This window comes from Leptonychotes weddellii, chromosome 5 (genome assembly GCF_054177405.1).
Source record: "Leptonychotes weddellii isolate Sample4059 chromosome 5, ASM5417740v2, whole genome shotgun sequence".
Classification (NCBI taxonomy): Eukaryota; Metazoa; Chordata; class Mammalia; order Carnivora; family Phocidae; genus Leptonychotes; species Leptonychotes weddellii.
Window position 1 is genome coordinate 141,968,982 of NC_138373.1, and position 26,092 is coordinate 141,995,073.

At 38.2% G+C, this 26,092-nt stretch overlaps 1 protein-coding gene across 4 annotated transcripts in view; it reads left to right on the plus strand.

Annotated features, from left to right (window-relative positions):
- MYBPC1 (myosin binding protein C1) overlaps window positions 1-26,092 on the plus strand; it is a 75,840-nt gene that overhangs the window by 43,045 nt on the left and 6,703 nt on the right. For 2 of the 4 annotated variants that reach the window (XM_081822289.1, XM_081822291.1), the window contains 13 exons: window positions 669-801; window positions 2,542-2,666; window positions 3,550-3,655; window positions 4,597-4,763; window positions 6,209-6,371; window positions 7,335-7,441; window positions 7,774-7,907; window positions 16,241-16,400; window positions 17,942-18,046; window positions 18,832-19,020; window positions 19,894-20,028; window positions 23,191-23,244; window positions 24,377-24,544. In XM_081822289.1, coding sequence (XP_081678415.1) covers window positions 669-801; window positions 2,542-2,666; window positions 3,550-3,655; window positions 4,597-4,763; window positions 6,209-6,371; window positions 7,335-7,441; window positions 7,774-7,907; window positions 16,241-16,400; window positions 17,942-18,046; window positions 18,832-19,020; window positions 19,894-20,028; window positions 23,191-23,244; window positions 24,377-24,544 — 1,746 coding nt within the window. The remainder of the gene's footprint in view (window positions 1-668; window positions 802-2,541; window positions 2,667-3,549; window positions 3,656-4,596; window positions 4,764-6,208; window positions 6,372-7,334; window positions 7,442-7,773; window positions 7,908-16,240; window positions 16,401-17,941; window positions 18,047-18,831; window positions 19,021-19,893; window positions 20,029-23,190; window positions 23,245-24,376; window positions 24,545-26,092) is intronic. The other 2 variants (XM_081822290.1, XM_081822292.1) reach the window with 1 other exon arrangement.

The following is a 26,092-nucleotide window of genomic DNA, read 5'->3' on the forward strand; positions in this document are numbered from 1 at the left end:
AAAGGCATTCAATTTAATCTTATGAGTCATTGAATGTATCTCATAAACTCTGTGATAAAAAACTATCTGTGACATACAAGAAGTACAAAGATAATGCCAATAATCCTGATAGTAATCATACTAGAAAAATAGGCATGTTCTTCAAGTTCAGTTTCATTTGGAGGCTTTATAATTTCCTGAAGAATTAGGACAGTCACTTTTAAAGGCTCTTCAATAATTCTTTTCTCTTTTCTTTTTTCCATTTTTAAACTTAAATTCAATTAACCAACTATAGTACATCATTAGTTTCAAATGTAGAGTTTAGTAATTCATCCGTTGCATATAACACCCAGTGCTCATCACATCACATGCCCTCCTTAATGCCCATCACCCAGTTACCCCATTTCCCCACCCACCTCCCCTCCAGCAACCCTTAGTTTCTTTGTTCTTCAATAATTCTTATGTTTCTTTCAAAAACATGTGGATCCTTTTCAAATTTTAAAGCATCTTATCATATATAAATCAACACAGAATTCTAAAATATAGAGGATAATTTGGAAGATTCCTATTTTGTTTCTACTTCAAGTCTCAATTTTTCATTTAGTTTTAGGTTCTTATACATACATTGACTAAGTTCATAGCATATGTATGCACATATTGACATAGTTTTTGCTTTTTTTCTCTACCAGCTTTTGCAAAAATTCTTGATCCTGCATATCAGGTTGATAAAGGAGGCAGAGTAAGGTTTGCTGTGGAACTGGCAGACCCAAAGTTGGAGGTGAAATGGTATAAAAATGGTCAAGAAATTCGACCCGGTACAAAGTAAGTGGGCTTTGCAAATAATCAGTGATAGCTATATAAATCTGACAATAGTTTGACTCAATTTCCTGTGAATAAAAATACATTTTAGTTATTATCTTTTTAATGCAAAATCACATGGAGGGAGAGTAAAAACTTTTCATATATTTTGGAACCATTAAAATTATAATGCTATATAAATAAAACCTTGTTTTATGTTTTAATTCCATACAAACCATTTTTGAGTGATTCCAGTTCCAGTTTTGTGTCAATATAGGTCATATGTGATTATTTCAGAGCATTGTCAAACTTCTCCCAATTTTTAAAATAAAATTTTGAAATACATATTTGGTATACCAACTGGAAATAACATCTTATAATCAGAGAACTTTTGTTTTTCTGGAAGAGCATCTAAAGCCTGTGTTTTATGTTTTGGCCCTCTCTCAAATGAAGGAAGTAGACTAATCCCTGATGTCTGATGGTATCACTAGTCTATTATGAAACTACTTTACAGAGATCCTTCTCAGCCTGAGAGATTTTCAACTCCAGTATATTTTTTTAAGTTAACAGGAGTCACATGCACATTTATAAAAGAATTTAATCCTGAAAATCTGTCGCTTCTGGAGTACAATTATGTGGTTTCCAATTTCTTAATGGGGCCATGCCTACAGAGTGACTTTGTGCTGATAATGTTTAGTCTGATAAAAATCTCTTGAAAGTGGCTTGAATTTACCAAAAACAATTTTCATCAGTTATCTTTATCTAGAAAATGTTGTGTAATGCTTTATTCTCAAAGTCTTCAATTTGAGAATTTTCCAAATGAGAATTCTTTTCATTAGTCTGTTTTAATGCCCTAATATACTCATCCATAATCCAGATCACAGACAATTAAATTTTGTGATATTCCTGGCTTTTAGTTTTTTGTGTCCAAATGCTCAAGTTCTTTTTTAGTAGGTGGTTACTGTGATACGATAACACTAGTTCTTAAGCTCATTTAAAAGACCATCACATTCTATAAAATTACTGCCTATATTAGTGATTAAGTTCATATTATTGCTTAAACCGTATAATCACTTATTCACCTAACAAAATCTGTTGTGACACTGCACTAGGCAATGAGTGGAATCAATGAATCAATGAGTAAGTCTGAGTCTCTGTCTACCTATAAACTAGATGAACTGGTCATTTAAAAAAATGTACAGAGTTCTAAATCTCTCTGACAATCTCAGCCAACCCCATTTCCCAACAATGGGTTAAAAAATTAAATAGCAAATATATGAGTACTAATTTATAGATGAAATGAAAACCTTCTATAAAAATACAGAAATTACATATTATGTGTAAATATGCATATGTATTACATTATGCCTTAGAAAGATAACAATTGGCCTCATGTTTTGTGTTAAGTAAACTACATAAGGTGTGCTACATAAATTGCAGATCAAAATGATATCCCTGGGGCGCCTGGGTGGCTCAGTTGGTTGAGCGACTGCCTTCGGCTCAGGTCATGATCCTGGAGTCCCTGGATCGAGTCCCGCATCGGGCTCCCTGCTCAGCAGGGAAACTGCTTCTCCCTCTGACCCTCCCCCCTCTCATGTGCTCTCTCTCTCTCGTTCTCTCTGTCTCAAAAAAAAAAAAATCTTTAAAAAAAAAATGATATCCCTGACTTTCAAACATTACTGAATTATAAGCCAGATATGCTGGTAATAAAGCAAAGAATAAAATCAAGTTCACAGACTGCTATCTCCCTCCTATTTAAAACAGATACATCTTTGAACATAAAGGATGTGAAAGAATCATGTTTATCAATAATTGTGGGCTGACGGATGATTCAGAGTATTATGTGACAGCTGGTGATGAGAAATGTTCCACCGAGCTCTTTGTGAGAGGTAAGGTGAAATCTCTTACTGTAGTCTTCAATAGCCTTGAGCACTCTTCCTCCCAGGGGTAATAAAATGAACATGACAGGTTGAGCTCTTGAGCTCTAGAGCAGAGGTAATAGTACCTCTAGAAATGAGTTAGCCTGGATGTTAGATTGGCTCTGCATGGGTGCTCCTCTACACTGGCAGTTATTGTATATCCTAATTAATCATCAAGTTTGTTGAAGACTAGAAAAGCTGAGGGGAGAAAAAAACCAGGTGAGTCAAAATGCCACATGCTTTTGACTCAAGCAAGCAGTATATAATTATTCTGGTTATAGTTTCTGAAACCCAACAAACTCTACTGGATAGTCCTCATTTCACATATTCAGCTGATCATAGATTTCTCTTGAAACCAGCTTCATTAATAAAAGGGTATCAATGGTTCACACTGAGGGTGCTGAAGATGATCATTGACTAAAACATTATGAAAGAGCCAGAGGGTGTCCATGAGCCCTCTGAATACAGACAGCTCTGCAATCTTTATCATCCGTCTAGAACCAGAATCAAAGAATCATACTGTTACAGATTCTCCTTCATCAGAAAAGTATACTACATGGTTTCTCATTTGCCAAAAGAAGGATATTGATACATGTTTTGTCTGCTCTCCAGAACAGTAATTTATTTGATTTGAAGAGTTCTGAGAAAATTGGGAAAACCTACACAAGGTTACTAGCTATCTATTTTGCCAAAAAAGGTGTAAAAAAACCCACCTACTATCTACCACCATCTAACCATAGCCCTATGGTAGATAATACCTCCTTGCTGTTGGTCTTTTGTCTGTGAACAAATCTGTGGTCGTGAGCAGGTTTTGGACATTTAATGATTCTGATTCTCCCTTTTTTCACACTAGAGCCTCCAGTTATAGTAACCAAACAGCTGGAAGATACGAATGCTTACTGTGGGGAAAGAGTGCAATTAGAATGTGAAGTGTCTGAAGACGATGCCAATGTGAAATGGTAAATAGCTTTCCTGAGGTCTGTCCATTTTTAATAGATTAAAAAAAATGTGCCTTCATAGATTGGAGAACAGGAAATGGCTTTTACACATATTAAAAAAGAATAGCAACCTTGTTCATGTTAGTAGAAATGGTAACTAAAACTGTGAAGATACTGGGGGTTTTTTCACCTATGAAACTAGAAATCAACCCAGAAATCTAAATTGGTAAATGTAGGGAAGTAGGCACTTACTAAGAAATGGGTGACCTACAGTTGCCCAGGTCTGTTAGACTCCAAATCCTGTGGATGTTCTTAACTTCTACACCTGCTTACTCTCACTATGCCACGCTGGCAACTTACTTACATATATATTTTTCATTTAATCCCCAGTTACCTTATTGTTATAGTACCACAGGAAAATATTTTAGACTAAGAATCACCAATTACTTTAAAAAATAAAAGCTTTTTTTTTTTTTTGGCCTGGATAGGGAGTGTTTTCTCAAGTTCTATGTGAGTAACCTCAAAATTAAAGCTAAGAGATTCAGAATCCTAAAATGAAATGCTTTGTTGAGAAGTATAGTAAATTACACAGCATATATCTGTGGTAATTGGTACAGAGTAGAATGTTCATTCTAATCTAGAATCATAGCTAACTTTAGAACATATTAAATGATGCTATTCTTACTAGTGTGGGTCAAGAGGTAATATCCGCTCTTAGCATCTTCATCGGATTGATCTTGAATGGGAAGAAGGGGCTTATGTGTTCTTCTTATGTAATTTTTCAGACAATACTTGTTACATTACTAATCCATTTGATATTATGATCCATATGTTCTTTAATTCAACAAATAGTTCCTAGATTCCAGGATATAACAAAAAAACAAGACCAATAATGTCCATCTTCTGAAGGGTCTTTTATAAAACTCTTTTTATAATCTATTTTATAATCTATTTTAACTCAGGTTTAAGAATGGTGAAGAGATTATCCCTGGTCCAAAATCAAGATACCGAATTAAAATTGAGGGCAAAAAACATATTTTGATCATAGATGAAGCAACGAAGGCTGATGGTGCCGAATATTCTGTAATGACAACGGGAGGACAGTCGTCTGCTAAGCTTAATGTCGACTGTAAGTAAGATTTCCTTGGGTGTCTTCCAAGTTGGCTAACTATTGATGTTGCATTTGTTAATTCAGTTTTAGTTTCAATCTATTTGATTTCTACTTGTGGCATTTTTAAATATGTAAAATTGGTTTCCATTCTAACTAAGTGTCTATGTCGTATCAGTCAGGGTCTCTGAGATAGAAACCGACTACTCAATTTAATAGTAAAACACAGTATTGGGGAGTATAAAAATCACCTGTCAGAGAAGTTATCCAAATAGTCAAGAAATACTTTAATCCCACAGCCACATAAATAGATGGTAAATACTTAGATAGGATATAAAATCCTGATGTTTGCATAACCCAGGGGTGAATTTGCTATCTGTTCATTAAATAAACATTCAACATTCTGCAATTACATTTGGAGTGTGAAGGAAGTTGGTCAAACCAAGGAGGCTCAAATGAGGACATTGTAAGAATTCATTTGCTACCAGGATCCAGAGGCATAAGAGAATTTATGTACTTCTCCAAATGCCCCCTGAATAGTAGTCAGTCCTCAACAGCAGAGTCTGTCTCTTCCAGTTAGCCATGAAAATTAAAATAGCAAATCTCACAGGAAGTTTGGTAATACATGCAGAGCAGAAGTCTTGCTCCCTTACTTCTTTCTTAGTCCAATTGTGATCCATAGGATCACTGAATTATTCAGAGGTTATCTTAGTTACACTCCTTATGCTTCACAGAACTGCGGCCATTTTAGTTTAATATCAAAAAAGTGTTTCAACCATAGGCAGATCCTTACTTTATATTTGTATTCATTTAAAGCAATTACAGTCAGTTCTGCTATAATGCAATATATGCATTTCTAAAATCACTGTGCTATACAAAGTCAAGCAATAAAACCACAAGATTAATGGGGAAAGTGAGGTTATGGGCACAACACTCAAAAATTCTGTCAGCCACACATTAAAAAAAACAATAAGAACCTAATAAAAAAGAACCACTATCACAGTTTTACACAGGTCAAATAGTTAATAAATATGGCACTTTATGTTAAATGAGACCTGGAATTTGCTTGTGTAAGTGGTGTGGGAAGTGTTGCAGCTAGTGAGCCACCGTGAAGTGATAGAAAAAGGTTATTTGAAATTGAATGGACAGTGGTAATCTTAGATGTGCATGAGTGTGGCTCATACCACGTGGGTGAATTCAGGTAGCTGGTAGATGTTTGATGTGTGTGTGTGCGTGCATGTGTGTGTGTGCATTTTGTGCAGTCCTACCTGGCTCAGTCAGCTGGGTGCCATTTTCTCTTTTTCATGAATAAAACTATGCATCATCAAACACAAAATCTGTGTTATGTTCCAGTTGTCCCCAACATATCAATTGCACTGGAACAAATTCTCATTTTCAAAACAAGATACCATCTTGGCCTGTCTGGAGTTTGAGTTTGGCACCTATAATTATTTATTTTTCTCTAGTGAAACCTCTGAAGATTTTGACACCTCTGACTGATCAAATTGTACATCTTGGAAAAGAAATCTACTTGAAGTGTGAAATCTCTGAAAACCTATCAGGAAAATGGACTAAAAATGGCCTACCTATTCAGGAAAGTGACCATCTAAAGATTGTTCACAAGGGAAGGTAAGCAAGTTAGGTGGCCCATAAGGGAGGGCTGGTCCCCATATCCACTTTCTCCACTTCCTAAATTACATATTTGGTGAGGAGTGTTGGAGAGTAGTCATAAAGAGAGGATCTGTGTCTGGTTCTTTGCTTCCAAATAGCAAGAACATAGGATTTCTCTGTTCTAAATCCTGTCCTACCAGTGATCCTTTATCTGTACCTCATGGCATGGTACTTTGTCTATTCAAAAGCCATCAACTGATTCTTTCCATCTAAACATGAGGTTAAAGGACTGATATTGAATCCTAGTTAAGGAATGAATCAAAATGGTTTAACAGTCCCTAACTAATATGTGTCATGTGACCTCCCACAATTTTTTGGGTGGACATAATACCTTAGAATCTAGCAAAGATCTAAGGCAAGAGTTCTTAACCTTGGATCTGTGGATCCTAGGAGATCATGAATGAACTTCAGGGGGCCCCATAAATCTCTGAAGCTGTAAGCAAGTTCTGTGTATAGAAAAATACACACTTTTCTCTAGAGAGAGGATCCATGGTGTCTATCAGATATTCACTGACCCCCACAAAGTTAAGAACTACTGCTTTTAGATTTGGCATATAAAGCCAAAGTCAAGATTATTCTTGGTAATTTCTTAAATCTTAAAGTATGGCACTAGTGAGATGTTATATTTTAGGTTTTTTTTAAAGCTATATGATGAGAAAGGAATAATAGACTCTTGCATGCATAATAAGCAAGCTGTATTTGAACAGATAATTCCATATACTCCAAAATGAATATTTAGTGTAGGTCAATAAATAGGATAATTAAGCCTTCACATTCATATTCTTTCTGTTTCCTGATCTGTCTTTCTCTCCAGCTGGCACTAAATAAGTTAATCAGATAAAGGCCGGGTGTTTCTTCACTTGGGCCATAAACAATCTAAATCTTTGTAAATTCTTAGACATGTTTTTCTTGTTTCCTTAGAATCCACAAGTTAGTGATAGCCAATGCTGTCGTTGAGGATGAAGGTGATTATGTATTTGCACCAGATGCTTACTCTATTACTTTGCCTGCCAAAGTTCATGTTATTGGTGAGTAGATGAATCATTGCAGAGTTTTGTGCTCTTGCTTTGTTGTTGTTGTTGTTTGCTTATCTTGGAAATATAACACATTCAAAACTGTGATATTTAAAGAAAAAGCACATGAATTGGTATGTCATTAATCATAATAGTTGATTATTAAGAAGTCTTATAGTGAAGTTGTTTTGCAAGGTGCCAGGCACCAACTACTTTGACTTCTCCTATATTCTTTTTGGCCAGATAAAATGTTGGTTACTACCAATATTTAGCACTAGCAAAATACTAGCCCAGATATTCACATGGAAATGATTGTCTGATAACAAAGGCCATGTTTAATATTCTAGATCCTCCTAAGATCATCCTGGATGGTCTTGATGCTGACAATACAGTGACAGTAATTGCAGGAAGCAAGCTTCGTCTTGAGATTCCCGTCACTGGAGAGCCACCTCCCAAAGCCATTTGGAGCCGAGCAGATAAGGTTTATTTTACTTACACACACACACACTGCCCATCCCACTTCCTGCCTTCCATTAGTCAGATAAAAAAAGAAAGCAAATATATGTACAGGGGTTCAGTGTAGATATAATTCCTTTTATTAAGAAAGATTACTGATTTTCAGGCAAATATAATCATCATTCATTTACTTTTCATATTCCTAACTACTATGTGACCAGGCAAGTGTGTGTGTGTGTGTGTGCGTGTGTGTGTGTTGCTGTTTGTTTTTTCACCAGGCAAGTTTTTATGTACAGTAAACAAGATCCCGTTTTTCACTCTTTCTTTTAATTCTTTTTTAAATTTAAATTCAATTAATTAACTAATAATGTATTATTAGTTTCAGAGGTATTTCAGTCTTATATGATACCCAGTGCTCATTATATCATGTGCCCCCCAATGTCCATCACCCAGTTACCCCATCCCCCACCCATCTCCTTCCAGCAACCCTCAGTTTATTTCCTATGATTAAGAGTATCTTATGGTTTGTCCCCCTCTCTGATTTTGTCTTGTTTTATCTTTTCCTCTCTTCCTCTATGATCCTCTGTTTTATTTATTAAATTCCACATATTAGTGAGATCATATGATAATTGTCTTTCTCTGATTGACTTATTTCACTTAGCATAATACCCTCTAGTTCCATCCATGTCATTGCAAATGGCAAGATTTCATTTTTTTGATAGCTGAGTAGTATTCCACATCTTCTTTATCCATTTATCTGTTGGATCTGGGCTTTTTCCATAGTTTGGCTCTTGTGGACATTGCTGCTATAATCATTGGGGTGCAGGTGCCCCTTCGGATCACTACATTTGTATCTTTAAGATAAATACCTAGAAGTACAATTGCTGGGTTTTGGGTAACTCTATTTTCTACTTTTTGAGGAACCTCCATATTGTTTTCCAGAGTGGCTGCACCAGCTTTCATTCCCACCAACAGTGTAAGAGGGTTCCCCTTTCTCCACATCCTCGCCAAAATCTTGTTAATTTTAGCTGTTCTGACCATTGTGAGATGGTATCTCATTGTGGTTTTGTTTTGTATTTCCCTGATGCCAAGTGATATTGAGCATATTTCATGTGTCTCTTGGCCATTTGTCTTCTTTGGAGAAATGTCTGTTCATGTCTTCTGCCTGTTTCTTAATTGGATTACTTGTTCTTTGGGTGCCAAGTTTGATAAGCTTTATAGATTTTGGATACTAGCCCTTTATCTGATATGTCATTTGCAAATATCTTCTCCCATTCTGTCAGGGTAGTCTTTTGGTTTTGTTGACTGTTTCCTTTTGCTGTGCAGAAGCTTTTTATCTTGATTAAGTCCCAGTAGTTCATTTTTGCCTTTGTTTCCCTTGCTTTGAAGATGGGTCTAGCAAGAAGTTGTTGAGGCCGAGGAGGAAGAGGTTGCTGCCTGTGTTCTTCTCTAGGATTTTGATGGATTCCTGTCTCACATTTAGGTCTTTCATCCATTTTGAGTCTATTTTTGTGTATGGTGTAAGGAAATGGTCCAGGTTCATTCTTCTGCGTGTGGCCCATTTTTCATTCTAATAGGTTCAGAGAATGAGGTGGAAGAGAAATAGACAATAAATTATTAAATAAATAAATGAGCAAAATCACTTTGGATAGTAATAAGTGCTATGAAGATTTTTTAAAAACAGGGTAATATGATTAGCACGTGATTGGGAGGTAAATAACAAGAGTCTCTATGAAATACAAGGAAACCGGGCGCCTGGGTGGCTCAGGTGGTTAAGTGTCTGCTTTCGGCTCAGGTCATGATCCCAGAGTCCTGGGATGGAGTCCCACATCGGGCTCCCGGCTCAGCGGGGAGCCTGCTTCTCCCTCTGACCCTCGCCCCTCTCATGCTGTTTCTCTCTCGCTCGCTCTCTAAAAAATAAATAAAATCTTTAAAGGGCGGCTGGGTGGCTCAGTTGGTTAAGCGACTGCCTTCGGCTCAGGTCATGATCCTGGAGTCCCGGGATCAAGTCCCGCATCGGGCTCCCTGCTCGGCAGGGAGTCTGCTTCTCCCTCTGACCCTCCTCCCTCTCATGTTCTCTGTCTCTCATTCTCTCTGTCTCAAATAAAAAAAAAATACAAGGAAACCATTATATGAAGATTAAAGAAAAAAGATTTCCAGGTAAAGTCAATGCAAGTGCAAAGGACAAGATGAGAGGAGAAAATGAGCTTGATGTGTTGAAGGAGTTGAAAAAAAAGCCAGTATGGCTGGGTCAGAGTGAATGAGGAGGAGAACAATAGTAAGGTTGGAGTGGTAGAGTAGTACAAGCTCAAGTGTCACTCTGTGGCTCCCTATATAAAATGTATTATGGGCAGTAAAACTATTCCATATGATATTATAATTATGGACACCTGTCGTTATAGATTTAGCAAAACCCACAGAATGTATTATGCAAGAGTGAACCCTAATGTAAATGTAGGCTTTGAAGGGATAATGATGTATCAATGTAGGTTCATCAGCTGTAACAAATATACCACTCTGATGTGGGATGTCAGTTGTGGAGGAGGTTGTGCATGTGTGGGGAAAGGGTATGTATGAGAACTCTCTGTACTTTCCATTCAATTTTCCAGTGAGTCTAAATCTGCTCCAAAAAATAATTTTTTAGGGCACCTGGGTGGCTCAGTCAGTTAAGCATCCAACTCTTGATTTCAGCTCAGTTCATGATCTCAGGGTTGTGAGATTGAGCCCCGTGTTAGGCTCCATTCTGGACATGGAGCCTGCTTAAGATTCTCTTTCTCCCTCTGCCCCTCAACCCCACTCTCTCTCTCTTTAAAAAATAAATAAATAAATAATTTATTAACCAAAAAAATGAGTTTCTGTTTTCTGGAGAAAAAAAAAAGGACATCATTGAGCTTTGGGACAACTTCACCAGTAAAATATATGTATATTTGGAGTCCCCAAAGAGGACAGAAGAGTATGTAAAGAAATAAGGGTCAAAATTTTTCCAAATTTTATAAAAAATAAAATTTCAGATACAAGAAGCTCAATAAAATCTAAGCACAAGGAACATTAATAAAACCACACCAAGACCCATTATAATCAAATTGTTCAAAACCTGTGATTAAGAAAAAAAGATTTTTGGATGCCTGGGTGGCTCAGTCGGTTAAGCATCTGCCTTTGGCTCAGGTCATAATCCTGGGGTCTGGGGATCAAGTCCCATGTAGCCCTCTCTGCTCCGCAGGGAGTCTGCTTCGCCCCCTGCCCCTCCCCGCCACTTGTTCTCTCAATCTCTCTCTCGCTCTCTCTCTCTCAAATAAATAAATAAAATCTTTTGAAAAAAAGATTTTTAAGCAGACAGAGAAAAAAGTCACATTAAATATACAGAAACAAAGACAAGAGTGATAGCAGATCTCTCTAGAAGCAAGGCAAGTGAGAAAACAGTGAAGGAACATCTTTAAGGAATAACTGTCAACCTCGATTTCTATGAATTCTAAAAAATTCTACAAATTCTAAAAAAAAATCAACCTAGAATTCTAACTAAGTAAAAAATAATTTTCAGAAATGAAGGCAAAATAAAATTATTTTCAGATATATAAAAGCTGAAAGAAATCATCACTGGTAGACCTGCACTACAAGGAATGCTAAAAGAAGTCCTTAAGTCAGAAGGAAAATGATGCCAGACGGAACATTTTCACAGAGGAACAAAGAGCATCAGAAATTATAATTACATGGATAAACATAAGAGTTTTTTCTTATTATTTAAATCTCTTAAAAAGATAATTAACTGTTTAAACAAAAATAATAACCATGCACTGTGGTGTTTGTAACAAAAGTGTAAGTAAAATTTATGACAATAGAAACATAAGGTCAAAAGGGAAGAAATGGAAGGTAAGAACTAGGAGGGTCGAAAGGGAGGTGTGCTATTGTAATATCACGTGATGGCAGGCTGAAAAGTTAAAGATGTGTACTATAAGCCCTAAAGGAACCACTAAAATAATAAAAAGTTATAGCTAATAAGCCAACAAAGGACATAATATGAAATCACAAAAAATATTTAATTAATGTAAAAGAAGGCAGGAAAAGAGGCATAAAGAAGAGATGAGACAAGTAGAAAACAAATAGCAAGATAATAGAATTGCAAAGAAAAATAGATAAATTAGAGATTTCAGTACCCTTCTCTCAGTAGTTGATAGAAGAGGAAAAGAGGGGCACCTGGGTGGCTCAGTTGGTTAAGCGTCTGCCTTCGGCTCAGGTCACGATCCCAGGACCCTGGGATTGAGCTCCACATTGGGCTCCCTGCTAGGCAGGGAGCCTGCTTCTCCCTCTCCCTCTGCCTGCTGCTTTCCCTGCTTGTGCTCTCTCTTTCTGTGTGTCAAATAAATAAATAAAATCTTTAAAAAAAGAAGAAGAAGAAGAAGAAGACAGACCATCAGTAAGGATATTCCAGATTTGAACATTCCGTGATTTAATTAGCATTTATAGAATACTCAAGTGACACATGCAGAATGGGTATTATTTTAAAATTACATATGGAAAATTTCCAAGATAGGCCGTAAGTCTCAATAAATGTAAAGGATTTAAGTCATGCAAAGTATGTTCTCTGATCACAATGGAATGAATTAGAAATCAATAACAAAGATTTCTAGAAAATTTTCAAATATTTGGAAACACATTTTTCGGAATATATCATGGATCAAAAAAAGAAACCACAAAGGAAATTCGAAAATATTTATGAGCACACCACATATCAGAATTTGCATAATGCTACTAAATCAGTACTAAATAGCCCCATATCAATTAAAGAAATGAAATTTGTAGTTAAAAACCTTTCAGAAAGAAAATTCCAGGCCAAGACGGCTTTATTGGAGAATTCTATCAAAGATTTAAGAAAAAGAAATACCAATTTTACACAAACTCTTTCAGAAAACTGAAAAGAGAATAGGAATATTTCCCAACTCATTTTTGAAGCTCAGTTATTCCCTTATCGCAAAACCAGGAAAAGACATTAGAAGAGACTATAAACCAATATCACTCATAAACATAGATGAAAAATTCTAAACAGAATTTAGCAAATCAAATCCAACAATATATAAAAGGAATAATACATTATGACCAACTGGGTTTTATCCAGGAATGCAAAGGTTGGTTTCCCATTTGAAAATCAATTAATATAGGGATGCCTGGGTGGCTCAGTTAAGTGTCCACCTTCAGCTCAGGTCATCATCAAGGGTCCTGGGATCAAGTCCTGCATCAGGCTCCTTGTTCAGCAGGGAGCCTGCTTCTACCTCTGCCAGCCAGCCCCTCTGCTGGTGCTCTCTCTCTCTCTCTCTGACAAATATATAAAATCTTTTTTAAAAAAAAGAAAATCAATTAATAAAATTCACCATATTAACAAACCAGGAAAAAATAAGCATGATCATCTCAAAAGACAGAAAAACATTTGACAAAACCCAACATCCATTCCTAATAAATATCTCTCAGAAAACTAGGAAGTAAAAGGAACTTCCTCAACATGAAAAACAAAATCTGTGAAGATCCTACAATGATCATTATACTTAATGGCAAAAGACTGAATGCTTTCCCCTCTCAGATCAGGAGCAAAAGAGAGATGTCCATTCTCACAACTTTTTTTTTTAAGATCTTCTTTATTTGAGAGAAAGAGAGCACGCGTGCAAGAGAGCACAAGAAGGGGAGAGGGAGAAGCAGCACCCCACCCTCGACACGGGGAGGGGGCACTCAATCCCAGGACCCTGTGATCATGACCTGAGCCAAAGGCAGCCACTTAATGGAATGAGCCACCCAGGTGCCCACCATCCTCACCACTTCTATTCAACATTGTACTAGAGGTTCTAGCCAGGGCAATCAGGCAAGAAAAAGAAATAATGGATATCTATATCGGAAAGGAAAAAATAAAACTGTACTTTTTGTTATTATAGATGACATAATCGTAGATGTAGAAAATTCAATGTAACCTACAAAAAATCTACTGTCACAAATCTTCACAGTAGCCTTATTTATAACTTTTTTTAAAGATTTTATTTATTTATTTGACAGTGAGAGAGAGAGAGCAAGTGAGTACAAGCAGGGGAAGCAGCAGAGGGAGAGGGAGAAGGAAGAAACAGGCTCCCTGCTCAGCAGGGAGCCCAACACGGGGCTCGATCCCAGGACCCCGGGATCATGACCTGAGCCGAAGGCAGATGCTTAACCAACTAGCCACCCAGGAGCCCCAGGAGCCCCAGGAGCCTTATTTATAATATCCAGAAACTGCAAACAACACAAATGTCCATCAATAGGTGAATAGATAAGCAAATTATAGGATATTCACACAATGGAATGCTACTAGCAATAAAAAGGAATGGATTATTGATATATGCAACAACTTAGATGAATAATTATGCTGAATGAAAGAAGCTGAACAGCAACAACAAAAATATTTCTAAAAACTGGCAATACCAAATGCTTATAAGGATATGGAACCACTAAAGACTCATACATCACTGATGGGAATGCAAAATAGTACATTGACTTTGGAAACAGTTTGGTAGTTTTTTGTTTTTTTTTTTAAGATTTATTTATTTATTTATTTATTTGAGACAGAGAGAATGAGATACAGAGAGCATGAGAGGGAGGAGGGTCAGAGGGAGAAGCAGACTCCCTGCCAAGCAGGGAGCCCGATGCAGGACTCGATCCCAGGACTCCAGGATCATGACCTGAGCCGAAGGCAGTCGCTCAACCAACTGAGCCACCCAGGCGCCCGGTAGTCTTTTTTATAAAGGTAAACATGCACTTACCATACAACTCTACAATGAAATTCCTCGGTATTTACCCTAGAGAAATGAAGACATACGTCTGCACAAAAACTTGTACATGAATGTTTAGAACAATTTATTTATAATTGTCAAAACTTGGAAACAACCCAGAAGTCCAATTGTACAAACATATAGTTTGTACTTGCATAAACCAACTGCACATGGACTATAGAATAGGTTACTATTCAACAGTGAAAAGGACGGTACTAGTAATACATGCAGTAACATGGATGAATCTGAAGAGCATCATGCTAAGTGAAAGAGGATAGATCCAAAAGGCTACGTACAGGTTGAGTCCTTTATATGACATTCTAGAAAAAGGAAAACTAGAGAGACAACTAACAGGTTGGTGGTTTCCAGGACCAAAGTGTGGAGTGAGTGAGTTGACTGTGAAGGAACATGGGGATACTGTTGGGGGTCACAGAAATGGTCTGTATCTTGATTGTGGTGGTGGTTACATAATCACACAAATTTGTCAAAATTCATAGAACTCTATGTCTAAAAAGTGTGAATTTTACTCTGTGTAAATGACAGCACAATAGATAAGCAAACAAAATATAGAAAACTAAAGAAAATAATATAATACTACCCTAAATAAATATTTTTCTCTTCACATTAAAAAGAAAGCAGAACATCTTTTATAATCTTAAGATTAGAATTTAGCTAATCTGAGGAAATTTTGTTCAATTATAAAACAGAAGAATTATGAAAACTATAAACTATCACAGGTATTCTTATTGTTGTCACAATCTTTTGTTATTGAAAATGTATGAGTCCTAATCCAGACCCAAAAGAGTAAAGAGTTAATTTAATAGTTATTAGAAAATTACCCAGGAAAAAAAAAAAAAAAAAAGAAAATTACCCAGTTTCTATATTACCTTGACCTTCTCTGTTTTTTCTCATTGTATACTGGCTGTTCGTTGTCATGTAAGAGATATGACCTAAGAATCAGAACATTGGAATGCTGTTTTAAATTTCTGGTTTAAGAAAGAAAGAAGGAGAGAAGTGAAGGGGAAGAAAGGGGGGGAGAAGGAGGAGGAGGAGGAGAAAAAAAACGAAAGAGAATATAATGGAAGGCCCAACCTACCCTGTCTTTACTTTGGGAATTAGATGTTCATTCTTTCATGTCCTATTAGAAGGGAAAAATCAATACTTAACAACTTGTATAGAAAATCGGCATTGTGGTCTTCTTCAACACTTTTCAGTATTTCTAAATTTTCAAGGCATATAAGGAAATAAGCAAATCATGATTATTTCCTGATATGAATTTAAGTGTTCTAATTTCACGTCCAAAGAGACTCCTCTCCTAAAATAACACTTCTGCCGTCATATTTTTAGTCCTCCAACTTCCTCTTTGGTGAGTTCATGGTTAGTGGGCTTTTGAGACAAATCCCACAGCTTTCTGCTGTGTAATATGGAATGTTAATACTTTTGTCCTTAGGATTGGTGGAGGATCACACTAAGAACATGTATTTTAGGCATTAGCACCACATCCAGCTTAAGTTCTAAGACACTCTGGAGTAGTCCTTGTCATATAGGTCATGCCATATTTTGTTTCGCTTCTTCTTAGGCTATTACGGAGAGCAGTGGCCGGATAAGAGCAGAATCTTACCCTGACAGCAGTACTCTGGTCATTGATGTCGCTGAAAGAGATGACTCTGGTGTTTACCACATAAATCTGAAAAATGAAGCTGGGGAAGCACATGCAAACATCAAGATTAAAGTTGTGGGTAAGTCCTCTGGGTCAACAAACTTCTAGAATCAAGTTGACATGTCCATATCCAGAGTAGACTTTGGCAGCTCTTGGTTCTCTTGGCTCTTCTGGGTAGCCAACAATGAAAAACACAGTTTAGCTATATTTTATAAATCACCATCTTTCTACCTTTGCCACTCGTTTCCTTTTCTTTCCTTTCCTTTCATTTTTTTAAAATGTCCTTCCTGGAGTGCCTGGGTGGCTCAGATGGTTAAGCAGATATCTGCCTTCTGCTCAGGTAGATCCAGGGTCCTGGGATCTACCCCCACGTCGGGCTCTCAGCTCAGTGGGGAGTTTACTTCTCCCTCTCCCTCTATGTCTGCCCCTGCTTGTGCGCTCTCTGTCTCTCTCTTTCAAATGAATAAATAAAAATCTTTAAAATTTCTTTCCCTTCCCTTCCCGCCCTTCCCTTCCCTTCTCTTTCTCTTCTTTCTTCTTGCCTCGAGGTCCAATTGCAGGAATGCATAACTAAGGTTAGCCATTTGGGGCTGTTGGTCATTAGCTCTCCACAGTTATATTCCCTTTTGGTGCCCTCTAAACTCACTGAAACACAATTGCTAAACAATTTCCATCATCACAATCATCGTAGAAGAGTAAGATCTTTATCAGTCCTTAAATGACCTCCTGAGTACATTATTCCTAAGCCTGAAACCAAGTGAAATGAGTCCAGCGATTATTGATGGCCCAGTTTCTCATGGTCTCTTCATCTCACTTTATTTTTCCCTTAAGAAATATATTTCAAATGGATCAGAAACTAGGGTCATTTTATCAGGCACTAAACTATGTTAACAAGACATGGTCACTTGCCATTTTTGACTTGGATTTCTACCAGTCAACATCTTGATTCTTCCAACTGACTTACAACAATTAGTCCTTGACTCAGTTCTGCTAAAAGTTCACTTTGTAGTTAAAAAAACAAAACACAAAACAAAATTACATCTGATATTTAGGCAATAATTTCTTAGTTGCTATTTTCAAAGTAAAGGACAAGTGTCTTGAGTTCCATATGGGGCTTGTTCTCTAATGTTGTGACACTAGTTTAAAGGACTTGAATACATCATTATTTTTATCTTTTTTGGGCTCACCTTCCCTTATCTCATATGGAACATGACTTTTTGCCTAAATTAGTTACTATGTGCATTTCAATAAGAATGGAAAAGTATTCATGGGGCTCCTGGGTGGCTCAGTCGTTAAGTGCCTGCCTTCGGCTCAGGTCAGGATCCCAGGGTCCTGGGATCGAGCACCACATCGGGATCCCTGCTCAGCGGGAAGCCTGCTTCTCCCTCTCTCACTCCCCCTGCTTGTGTTCCCTCTCTCGCTGTGTCTCTCTCTGTCAAATAAATAAATAAAATCTTTAAAAAAAAAAAAAGAATGGAAAAGTATTCAGAAAAGAATGCTTCAATGATTATCATCAAAATCTATTTTCCAATTAACATTTTTATTTGTGCTCTCATATACTCTTATTTTATTTTATTTTTTAATTCTATTCTATTCTATTCCATTTTTTGTTTGCTACAGACATCCCTGATCCTCCAGTGGCACCAAATGTGACAGATGTGGGAGATGATTGGTGCATCATGACCTGGGAACCTCCTGCTTATGATGGAGGGTCCCCAATCTTAGGTAAGTACATGTTTGTCTGTGGAACTGCCAGTGGAGTTGGAATCCTCTTTATGCTCATTAGTATAGAGCACATTTTAAAATATTGCATTTAGAAGAAAACCTACCATACGGTGACTTTAAATATCCATTCAAATTAAAATATATTTTGGAATTCTCTGTAAATACTTGAGATTTAAATAACTCTGATGAGTATCATCTAACTGCCTGTCCTCTTTTTTTGTTTGACATTTACATTTAATATCTAATTTTGCAACATCTATAAGTCTAACTTTAAATTGTCCAGTCAGTAAATGTCTAGTTCCATAGAACTATGTCTATGAAGAAATTTCTTTTAGAGGTAAATACTTAGAAGAATTTGCTTCCCCTATGGAACAAGAATTTTTTCTACTTGAAACTCACAAAACTAGTCATTTCCCTCTTCTTATCTACATTGTTGGGACTCGGAACCAAATCTATTACTCAACTATAGAAAAAGTATAAGTGTCTACAGTCTACATATCTGTGATTTATTTTTCTCTCTTCTCTTCCTGTCCAATTTTATTGTATTATTTTTAATATTTTAATATTATATTCTTTTTATCTATATCCTATGACATTAATATTTGTATTCCCTATAATCTCTCTCAAACAACTGATGGAATAAGGTGGCCTAAAAATATATGCATACCTGACTATTTCACTTAGGGTGCTAAGAATATGGGAAATTTTAAGAATTCTAACACCTGACAAAGTTTAATTTTGGAGACCATGGAAAAACCTCAGTTTCCATTTTGTGTCACTTGCAGGATACTTTATTGAGAGGAAGAAGAAACAAAGCTCCAGATGGATGAGGCTAAATTTTGATCTCTGCAAAGAAACAACTTTTGAGCCCAAGAAGATGATTGAAGGTGTGGCCTATGAGGTCCGCATCTTTGCGGTCAATGCCATTGGCATCTCCAAGCCCAGTATGCCCTCCAAGCCTTTTGTTCCTTTGGGTGAGTCAAGAGAGATGCACCTGTCATGCAAATCATTGCCCTGGCTTGTGACTGCTACCTTCCAACCTCTAACTGGAGCAGACCTGGAAGCTTCTTAGAGTGGTGGGTGAGCAGAAGTTTGGAGGCAGGAGCAATTTTCTAAGAAACTGAAAAACAGCTTTGGTAGAGTTGAGTGTCTTCATAACGTAGAACCTGGAATTTATTACCAGAATTTCAGTGAGAGCCGTAGGTGGCTCTGGTTGCTATTTCCAGCTTAAAGCACTTAGCTGAGCCCCCTGACACATGACCACTCCCCATATGTCCTTCTGAAGGTATACCCAGCACCTAGGTGTAATCATTATAACCAAAACAGAGACCACTACAACAAAGCACACTCAAAAACTAGTTTCTTCACTTTACAATCACATTTTAAATGTTATCTAGTGATCCAACACAGTCAGTTGGTAAAGACAAAGACACCAAGATAAGATGTCTCTTTTTTTGATAGTGAAGTACTTTTTTCAATAGAAAGAAGATTTAGTACAAGAGTTTGCACTTTAAAGTTAGAAGGTTATGGGAAATTTACTCTGGATTATTAGATCTCAAACTTTGACTTTTTCAACTTCCTTGGCCCTCCCAGCCTCCAACACCAACCTCCCCAACGGGAGGGAAAGTGTGGCAGTGTTTCTAAAATTTTCTATGCCTAGCAGATCTTTGCCTTCCACACAGCATATGCTTGAGGAGTATTCACTGAATTTTATTAAGACATGGGCCTGCTGTGTACATTTTTATTTGTATCCTAGTTTGTTTTATCACTGCTTGTGCTGTAACACCATAGTTAATGATGTCTTCTGTTTCTCTCTCTCTCTCTCTCTCTTTTTTTTACCTTTGAAGCTGTAACCAGCCCTCCTACCCTTCTGACCGTTGACTCTGTAACTGACACCACTGTCACGATGAAGTGGCGGCCCCCAGACCACATTGGTGCAGCAGGTTTAGATGGCTATGTGCTAGAGTATTGCTTTGAAGGAAGTAAGTACAACTGGTAGTTAAAATGAATACTATCATCAATAGGTGAGATACGCCCCCACCCTTCTTTTGTTGCTCGTTCTTGGGAAATCTCCTTCCAACCGAAAATGACAACAAGCAGAGGTCATCCTTATAAGGTGGATAAAAACTTAGCCTTTCTTTGGTACTTGATGCTAACAAATGGAGATCTCAAAAATATCCGAGCTAGTCTGCCAGATCAGACAACATGATAGTTCTAAGACATAGGAGGAAGGGAGTCTGACAAAACTTTGGAGATTTCCACTTCTTGAATTGGTGGAACAAAATTGTACCAAGCAACATAAGTCTAGTTAGGATGAAGCAAGTTGGAAATTCTAAACTCTATACTGAGCAGAGGTCAGTTATCAAAAGTACTGCTTATTTCTGGGTAATAAAGAGAGTCTATATATTTGGTTAGCTGGTGATCATCCCCTGCCTTCCTAAAGGAAAAAAAGAAGAAGAAGAATTAAGGACAACTCTCAGTGCTTAGAGGAAGCAGAATTCAATCCCCGAGGGTGCTTGTGATAGGTTTGACGTGTGACAGAACTTGTCTTGGTATAGAAAAATTTAATCACTTAAATTTAAGAGGAGGAGAGAAACAGGCAAAAAAAAAAAAAAAGTTAATAGAAAAAGAGAAACGACACAAGAAAATATGGGCCAGAGTGTACCTAAAACCAAAAATGATGTGAAGTTCACTGAAAGCCTCTTGTGTTTTTTGATTTCCTGCTTGACGTGATTTGAAAATCAGCGAATAAAACGGCCCCAGTTTGAACTCAGGCTCCACTCTAGATGACGGTAGGTAAACAGTCCACCGGGGAAGCTTGTTCCTATCTCCACAAATGATAGGCCAAGATTTAACCTCTAAGAAAACTCTTTGGACCCCAAACTTTAACATGGATCTTACATGAAGGAAAGAGGCTACCGAGCACATTTGAGAAATCAGGAATGTGAACACAAGGGCACCTTTCCAGGAGGAAAACTTCTACGGAAAAGAAACTTCGTATGAAGAAAAAAACTGCTGAAAAGGAAATCCCAGGCCCTTGGATCGGGGCATCCCTGGAAATGACCACCACTGGTGTCCGTTGTGGTTTCGAGGGAACAAGAAGGGGGTGGGGGGGCGGGGCAAGGCATCCTGGTAACAGTTCCATTTTCATGTGCTCAGCTCACAGAACACTCTGCTTGATTTCTCCAGGGCTTAGAAAGCCACTAACCAAAACTGGTGGGGACATTATGAGAAAGTTCCCAGGTATCCCAGCATGGGAGGGAGGTAGTATTACTAATGCAACAGTTAAATTCTTGAGTGCTTCAAAATATGGTGTATTCCCATTCCATTCCTCCTCCCCCTATTTCAAAAAATCCTGAGTATTCCACTCTGTTATTTATATCACCCCACCAGCAAAATCTCCCAATCTTACATGTGATGTGGCTGCTGAGCACGAATGTTCGTATATGTATGAAACAGAGCAAATTCTTTACTCTTTTCTTTCTGATAGGTTTAAAAAGTAAGAAGATACAGCAAAATGATAGATGGCTGTCATTTTGATGTTACCCACCTTAGATAAAATACAACGAAGTGTATTTTACATAATTCTGTGTGTGGTCTGTGTAGATATATATGTATATGTGTATATACATATATATATGTACACAGTCATTATTATGTATATATTTTGCCACATAACGTTTTGGAATTAGCTTTCTATGGAAGTTCTTTCATAACGTGTATATCTTTCTTCTTGCAGTCTTTTCTTTCTTTATGTGGCTGCCCTATTCTTCATTCTTTTTAATGGCTGTTGTCCTCCAGACTAATTTTCTGTAGTGTTTAATGCTTTTAGATATGTCAGGTTTTATTCTGTAAGAAAATTCTTTCCTTTATAAGATAGTGTGTTGGTTTTGACTCTGCCTTTCTCTTGTTTTTGTTTCTCGGTTTTTGGGTTTTTTTAATGCCTGCAGCACATTACTCTTCTTTGTTGTCTTCCTTCACTCTAGCTCTTTCTTTTCTTTCTTAAAAATTTTCCTCGTGTATCAAATAACTTTCGTATTCCTTCCCCATCCCTCAGACACCATTTTCTTTCTCCTGTTTTCCTCAGTTAAAGTCGTTCAGAGGTGAAGGGATGGGCTATTTTTTGTTCCCCTCTGATCTTGTTTCGTCCTGTTTTCTCTTGAAATTTCTCCTTTACTAGTTCTTCACTCTTTCAAGCACGTTTTCTGTCTCCTATTTTCACTTTCTCATCAACTGCCTCTTCACTACGAAAATATCAGCACGGTAGCTCCCAATCTGACCATTGGCTTAAAGACTTATCTCTTTTTCGATGTCCTATTGAAATTTTTCAATTTTTATCAATCTGCATGCCCTCTCAGCCACCAGGATATTCTGCTCCCTGTTTCTTCTCCCTGATACTCCTAGAACGGATGGAATAAGAGAGAGGAGAAGGTTCCAGGGGTTTCCACTCCCCTGCTCCTCTCCTGAGAACGTAGAAAGGCATCATCCTAAACCAGTGGGGTATACCCACAACTAGCCCATGAGCCAGCAACATTCCCTCCACCCCATGTGGAACGCAGGGACCCAGGCAGGCTCAATTTGTTTCCTTGACTGCAGAACTCGTTGCCGTGGCAACAGTGGGCTGCCTCCAGAGCTGCTGGGAAGACAGGGCTGGCTTTATCATGAGTGCCCTCACTCCCGGCCTGTGAGAATTGAACTCCATAGTGGGAGCACTGTGTTCCCTGGGTACCTAGGAGGACCCTCCCAGGCGGAGGGGGCAAGGACCGGTCAAAGGATAGACTGTTCCACTGTGTGCCGCTTCTCTGTGGAGTCCAAGACCTGCTCCTCCTTTCTCTTCAGGGTCTTGCTTTGTTCCTCTCTACCTCTTGTTCCCACAGCTGGAAGTGCCCAACCTCTTTTCTCCTCCTCTTCTCTGTGGCAGATGACTCAGGACAAAAACCACAGTCTGAACAGAGCAGGCTGTGGCTCTCCTGAGGAACTCCCCCTCTCCCTAATGTGTTTGGTCTCTTCCGTCACTGCTCTGAAGACAAATATCTTTGCATACTTTGCATACTTTACTAACAGAGAATGCTGACTACTGATACGATATTCTTCTGGTGTGAAAGTGGGTGTCTTTAATTAATTTTAATGACGGATTCTCAAAGGTACATCAGCAAATCAGTCTGATGAAAATGGGGAGGCTGCATATGATCTACCAGGTAAAGTATTCTGTGAAAGCTTTCAAACTTTCTTATTATATGATAAAAGTTTCTGGGAATGTTCCATGACCAAGCATGAAGTACACCTACTACCCACACACAAAAAAGCCCTTAGAGATCAAGGGGGTGGGCGGGCAGTGAGCTAATAATGTGGAAAGCAAGCGTTCCCCCTCCCCGCCCCCAGGGCATAATGCATAGAAACTTTTAAGAAGTTGAAATATTTGCAAACCCCTCTTTTGATGTTATAGACAAAGCTACCAAAACCTTTTAAAAATATCAACATTTTTGATCAAGGTAAAAGAATTATGCCAATTCCTTATGAGGTCTTGGCTCCTGAGCTGTGTTTCCTTTTTGCCATGGATATTAACTTCTTGTTTCATAAATGGGAGCATGATCTGACTCCCTGGGCCCATAATAGTGCCTCATAATAAAAAAACAGCTAAGATAAAACAGAGATTATATGACTATAAAGGCCTGTGTCTCTCATTCATAAGAATAGCATTTTCCTGTTCTGAAGTTTAACGTATGTTGGTGGCTAAATGTCATGATTATGTCAATCCTTATAAAACTGAATTGGAATAAAACTGCTACAAAATTCCTGGGGACAGTTACTGTGATTCAGGAAAGTATCCCCAACTGTCCCCAAGAATTCAGATACTCTAGTATTATAGTATCCTGAATAAGAGGTTTTTCAGAAATAGCAGAATCTGATTATCCTTCTTCCTGTCATTTACATTAGCCATTCTAGACTATTTTTCATTTAACATGAAAAATGCTCACCCAGGGTGCCTGGGTGGCTCCGTTGGTTAAGCGACTGCCTTCGGCTCAGGTCATGATCCTGGAGTCCCAGGATCGAGTCCCACGTCGGGCTCCCTGCTCAGCGGGGAGTCTGCTTTTCCCTCTCCCGCTCCCCCCCTCTTATGCGCTCTCTCTCTCTCTTAAATAAATAAAATCTTTAAAAAAAAAAAAAAAAGAAAAATGCTACCCATGTAGTATGACTCCAGACCAAAATCATATTTCCTCCAACTGACTGAATTATGAGTCAATTACTAGTTTGGAGCCGACTGTACCAGTGAGGATGATTTCTTTCTCTAAACACAATTTCTCCTTCTTTTTCTTTTGTGGATTTTAGCTGCAGATTGGATAGTTGCAAACACAGAGCTGATCGACAAGACCAAGTTCACCATCACAGGTCTGCCTATGGATGCAAGGATCTTTGTGCGTGTGAAGGCTGTGAACGCGGCAGGTGCCAGCGAGCCGAAGTACTACTCCCAGCCCATTCTGGTGAAAGAAATCATAGGTAGGTGACAAGACTTTCAAAATTTTGTCTCCATTGCCAACATTATTTGGTTTTATGTTTCAACCCCCTTTTTTTCCCTCCAAACTTTCTATTTTGCTGTCACTCCTTTGATGTATTGTCAATGCCCCTGGGAGTTAGGAACGAACAAAACAGCTCCTTTCCACCAGTGTGGAGGTCAGCTCAGGGTTTGTAACTCGGTATGAGGACCAGTTAGTTAACCTCACCGGGTTCCGCGAGCCATCTCTCCCATTGAAGAGAGGGAGCATGAATGCAGCCGTGCAAACAAACAGCCGCCACATGGCTCCGATGGGTCTGCAAGGCCAGAACCATCTTCATAATGAAATGGACACATTAGTTGCCCTTTTCAATGTTTGACATCTGCACTGATGGTGCACAAGTGATGGTGAGTAAAACTGCAGGGGCCTCAGCACAGACTCAGTCAGTGCCACCAAACTATGCTAGTTATTTCTGTCTCCCTCACCACCTTGCACTCACAGTTAAAATAAAAGGGCCAGCTTTGCCTCGGCATGCATGTTCTTTTTTTTTTTTTTAATGATTTTATTTATTTATTTGAGAGAGAGAGAGCAAGTGAGACAGCATGAGCAGGGGGTGGGGTAGATGGAGAGAGAGAAGCAGACTCCCGATGCGGGGCTCGATCCCAGGACCCCGAGATCATGACCTGAGCCGAAGGCAGACACTTAACCGACTGAACCACCCAGGTGCCCCACCTCTGCATGTTCTTTTTTTTTTTTTTAAGATTTTATTTATTTGTTTGACAGAGAGAGACACAGCGAGAGAGGGAACACAAGCAGGGGGAGTGGGAGAGGGAGAAGCAGGTTTCCTGCGGAGCAGGGAGCCCAATGTGGGGCTCGATCCCAGGACCCTGGAATCATGACCTGAGCCGAAGGCAGACGCTTAACAACTGAGCCACCCAGTCATCCCTCGGCATGTTCTTGATGAAGCATAAACATTATTAATTTTATTAAACCTTGGTCCTTGAGTACACATTTTTCCTATGTCTATGTGGCAATGAACTGCAAAGTAAGAGGCCTTACACTGCATACTGCAGTGCAGTGGTTGTCTCTAGAAATAGCACTTGTGCAACTGAGTGAGAGGCTGAACTAGTGACCTTCTTCAGAAAATTCCATTTTTACTTGAAAAAAAATGGCTATTTGGCAGGCATTTTGTAGAATATGAAAACAATAAGCCTGCCACTTCAAAGAAAACAACTTATAGTATTTGTTGTCAGCATTTCAATGAAAAAAAATGTGAGCTTTCAAGCAAAAGTTAGAATTTTGGAAAACTTATATCCACCCCCATGGACTTGACAGCTCTCAACACTTATAACTATTCTCATTAAGTAGGCAGTGGTATTAATGAATGTAATTTTTTGACAATGAATAATGGAATGTGTCAACATTTGGAAGATCTACATAATTTGGCGAAGTAATATTTTCCAAATGACAAATACATGTTAAAAATATGCATGGGTAGGGTGCCTGGGTGGATCAGTTGGTTAAGCGACTGCCTTCGGCTCAGGTCATGATC